Genomic DNA, 4,439 nt, shown 5'->3' with positions numbered 1-4,439 from the left:
CAAGTCTGCACACATCAACTCACCATCTGCTGTGGCAGCCTCTCCTTCATTGGGGGCAGAATCTGGATTTGTGGCATCAGTTGGAGCAGCTGCTGTTTCCTGTTGATTTGACTCTGAAATACATTTTACATTCATTATATGTGACTAATAAGGATGACTAACAACCACAGTGTTTATCCTATAAACGTTGAAAATGCATGTACAAGGGAAGATAAGGTAAGGGAGAAGGGAAATGAATTGCGGACTCCACAGGCTTCAATAAAGTTTGGGGATTTGAGGAACACTGTCTGGAACTGGGAAGAAGGGGGCATATTTGTTCTCTGTTAGTGTTACTTGTTTGACTGTGGTAGTTGAGTCATGCACTTGCGACAATATTGAATATTAATATGGCTTGTCATGCTTATGTTTAACATGCACTGGAAGAAAGTGGATAAAATGCAATGCACATGACTTGCACATAAGGCTTGTTTTGTGGCACATGTACAGTAGCATTGAGAACGGTGATAAGTTGTGATAGCTGGTGATGGTAGAGTTCATTGATAAGTGGATCGTGACAGGTTAATGAATGTGGGTGCAGGGGTGCTTAGAAGGGAATGCTTAGACTAGGTTGTGAAGGAATTTTAGGCAGGAATCTAGTACAACTACCATAGAAAAATATTGCACCAGGTACCCAAAGTTGACCATATGATCATATTTCATGCAACTTATGCTAATATTAACCATGCGACAAATCAATTTATTGCACAAGGATTGGGATGATTAGTGCGCAAAAGTGGGAGGCATGCAGATTGTGATGCTGCTGATTGGGGTGCAGTGATTAGTGCGTATTCAGCTCCGTATGTGCAGAGATTGGCTATCCAGTAAATCCTACCAGCAGGAATCGTCTCTGGGTGGTTGTCATGTGAGAGGGAACCTGTTTGCTGCTGCGGGGCCGTACTTCCGTCCTGGTTTTCCTGAGCGCTGGGAGCCCCAGGATCTTCTTCCTTCCTAGATACAACATCAGTGTTTCCATCTGCTGGGGCGTTGGACTGGCCTGACTTTCCTGGTGGCTGTGAAACGCCAGCCATACGTGTTGCATCCTGCTTATCAGAACTGCTAGAAGTGCCAGTATCTGCAGCAGGAACCTCCACTGGAGCAGGTACTGCTACACCACTTTGTGGAGTAGTATGGGCATCATCTTCTTGGATAGCGTAGGTATCATTGGTATCTTTGTTGATTACATGGGTATCTTGATGGGCGACGGTACCTTCTGTACCTTCATTGACTGTATGGGACTGAAGAGCACCCTCGTCTGAGTGGCCATTTTCTTGCATACTTTCGAAACCTTTGTCAGCTGAAGCATCAGAACCTTTGATGTTGTCTACGGTGTGTGAGCCATCAGCACTTTTGTCTGCAGACGGAGCATGAGCATTGCTGCTCTGGTCATTCCCATCCCTAGGACTGCCACTCTTCAGCATAGTTGAATCTTCGCCAGGACCAGCAGGGCCCTTTTCTGTAGGCTCCTCCTCTCCTCCTTTCAGGACAAAGCGACGTAGAGCCTCTTCCTTCAGATGCTGAGTTGCTTCCTGTAGGTTTTTAGACTTGCGTACTGGCACACCGTCTGCCTTACCTGAGGCGGCACTAGTCTCAGACTGACCTGATTCTGGGTCCACTGATAGGTGGATAAAAAAGGGTGACAGTTCAACTAAAACATTCTCCAAAGGTCAATTGATTAGAGGGGAGGGGGTCCATTTCAAATCGAAATCAGAATCTTCACCATTGTGCACGTCTGCGTCCTACCTACAATTAAAGTGCTACACCTTCTGAAATCAATGCATCACCTCAGAAAAGCCGGAACGTTACCTTACTCCACCTGCTGTGAATCAACTGCCAGCACTTTGGTTTGAAAATGAGAGGTCTGATTAGAAAAGATCTGCTGTTAATATTGGCATTAGACTTTACTTGAGGCCTGCCGCTTGAGGCATACGTCAGAAAAATCATAGCGACCATGATCTCTCGCTTCAAAACAGGGTTTTCAAAAGTATTCGTAGACCGATTTGCAGATTTTCAAACGAAGAATGAGAGAGATGGAAAATTATGTCGCAGTATCAACAACAAATCAATGTTGACAAACATCAAGTTGTCAGTTAAATATTCTCTGCTAAGTGATTCCCAAGTGATACCATGATCTTTTGTAAACACACTACAGAAAACAACTCCAATCTACAAGTTTAACAAAGTGGATACGATATGTAATTTCTGTTTGTATCGAGACTTTTCTGTGTAACGTTAGACTGACAGGGTAGTCTGCTACTGAATTTTTCTGCTTCTTCTTACGTATCATGTGGAATTCCTTCACATTGAGAATGTATAATCCATCCTATTCGAACAACGGGGATTACTACTTCAAATGTCAGCACTCGGACATACTCTATAAGCACGTAGGTAGGTGTAACGGCCCTTACCTTCTGCAGTGTCCGCTGCAGTATCTTCGCTGTCCGCCATCTTGCGTTTCTCAACAGAGTGGTTACTATGGCGTCTGGACGAGACCATTCATACGTAGGGGTGATCCGCCCATCTGATCTCGTACCCAGAGTCACGAGTCACGAGATGCCGTGCACTCCCGTACCCAGGCAAGGTACAAATCAACCTCTCGTTTTATAACTTACTCTCCAAGCAGAGGTTGGTAGGGAAAATCGTGACCTTTTCCTTATAAAAAGTTATATGCCGTATTTTTCGACCGGCCTCCTCACTAAGTTGGTGGATAAAAAAACATTCAATAAGTTGGTGGGGAGCCTGGTTGAAAAATACTGCATATAACTAAGGAAAAAGTCACAAATTTCTCAACCAACCTCTGCTTGGAGAGTATTATAACTTTTTTTACAGTTCTGTGACAACACACTTGGCACACCCACTTACTTTCACATATAGGTATCCCTGATATGGTGCTTTGGGATTATGAAACTACACCTATCATATTATATTGTGCACATTAACAAAGGTTTTGTGCAGTTGATGAAAGCCCCTTGCATTATCTGACGCATGTAATGGCATGCTATTACATTCATTACCTGCGGAAAGAACTCTGCAACAGACCTGCGTCAACTTACAGATGTGCCCTATGTGTCAGACTGTCATCCTCCTATAGGACTGTTTAGCCACAGCCAATACTGTAGGGCCGATATCAATTAGGATTTTACCATGGTCAATATTGACTGAAGTAGGCAATATATTCCACGAACCATCTCTGCCTGGCACGGTTGTAAGTGCTCCCAACGTTGAGTGCTTCCGTGCCAGGCAGGCGGCCTGCCCGCCCTAACCCGGGAGCCTAAACTCCCCCCCCCCCACCACGATGCCCCATGCAAGGCCATTTGGGGGTATAGATATGTAGATGTAGATATATAATGGCATGCTAAATGATATGGATAGTCAAAATTCTTTTAAACATGCAGCACATTACTGGGCTATAACACTTACAGACAGCATTGAAACAGGAAAGAAACGACACACAATATTCAGACCTAAAAAGACATTCTTTATTGATGGTCTGTGTTAGAATGTGCGATGGCATTCACTCTTAACACTAACATGGTAGACAAACCCAGGTCTCCAACAAGACATGACTTTTCAGAAACTGATAACATTGTTGTGATCCAATACTCTGAGCACATACATGCAAGAATAAACACTGCAATGGATTGCAGAATGGCCAGAGGGAAGATCAACATTGGAATTAAAAAAACACAACTCGTGATGGTACAGCACAAGTGTTAAAAATAGACGCAGTGAATAATTAACTTACACACTAAAAACATAAAATGCATTTCTGAATAAACAGATGTCTTCAGCTCAGAAAATCTAACATACACACAACTGGTAAGGTAATGGGGTTTTAACAGCTTTGGTATTCACTCACACTGTGGAAAGAATGATGCTTATTTATAGCATGTTAGTTGATGATGATGAAAACAATCATGTATATCACCCTCCACCTTCTCATACTGCGTTTACATTACCTGACCTTTGCCACACATCAATAAAGTACATCTTTTGTCAGACATGCACATTAACTATGCACTAAAATATCACACACAGGATTCAAACTAGTTCACTACTATAAAACGAAGTTCATAATATCTTGAGTGTCTTTAATTTTGTGGTCCTTGTTTTATTACTATAAGAGAAGACCAAAAAAAATGATATGGAGACAGCTGACATTGGTACAGTGAAGCGAGTCCTGAAATCATCCAACGAATTATTTCATCACTTTCATGCTGGTGAGGGCTTTTCTTTGGGGTGAGATAAAAACCAAGAATGATGGGTAATAAGATTTTCTTAGATATATTTCTTCTTTCCTACGGATATATACTTGGATATTGAGGAGTTAGTTACACATGCCATATTCTGCACTTACACACAGAGTTGTGGAAGGGTCAGTGACATAGAGATATCTGATATCT

The 4,439-nt window shown here is 42.5% G+C and overlaps 2 protein-coding genes across 3 annotated transcripts in view; both read right to left on the bottom strand.

Moving 5' to 3' along the window:
• Positions 1-23: 23 nt before the first annotated feature.
• On the bottom strand, positions 24-2,566 carry LOC118413619 (RNA exonuclease 1 homolog). 2 transcript variants are annotated; one of them, XR_004830878.1, is made up of 2 exons: positions 2,445-2,566; positions 24-113 (listed from the first exon to the last, which is right to left on the bottom strand). XR_004830878.1 is itself a non-coding variant. In XM_035817148.1 (2 exons), exons 1-2 carry the CDS (start codon positions 2,530-2,532, stop codon positions 732-734), a joined length of 1,008 nt encoding a protein of 335 aa, XP_035673041.1. In that variant the 5' UTR covers positions 2,533-2,564; the 3' UTR covers positions 122-731. The 2 variants fall into 2 exon arrangements, 1 of the variants encoding a protein (XP_035673041.1); XM_035817148.1 differs by lacking the exon at positions 24-113 and adding an exon at positions 122-1,651 and having other exon boundaries at positions 2,445-2,564.
• A 927-nt stretch (positions 2,567-3,493) lies between these two features.
• Positions 3,494-4,439, bottom strand: part of LOC118424338 (sodium/potassium-transporting ATPase subunit alpha-3-like) — a gene marked incomplete in the record, with an annotated part of 17,169 nt that continues 16,223 nt past the window's right edge. The window contains 1 exon segment of the mRNA XM_035832889.1: positions 3,494-4,388.

Source organism: Branchiostoma floridae, chromosome 1 (assembly GCF_000003815.2).
Source record: "Branchiostoma floridae strain S238N-H82 chromosome 1, Bfl_VNyyK, whole genome shotgun sequence".
NCBI lineage: Eukaryota > Metazoa > Chordata > Leptocardii > Amphioxiformes > Branchiostomatidae > Branchiostoma > Branchiostoma floridae.
The sequence above is the reverse complement of the archived record's forward strand: the minus strand, read 5'-3'. Positions and strand labels throughout refer to the sequence as shown.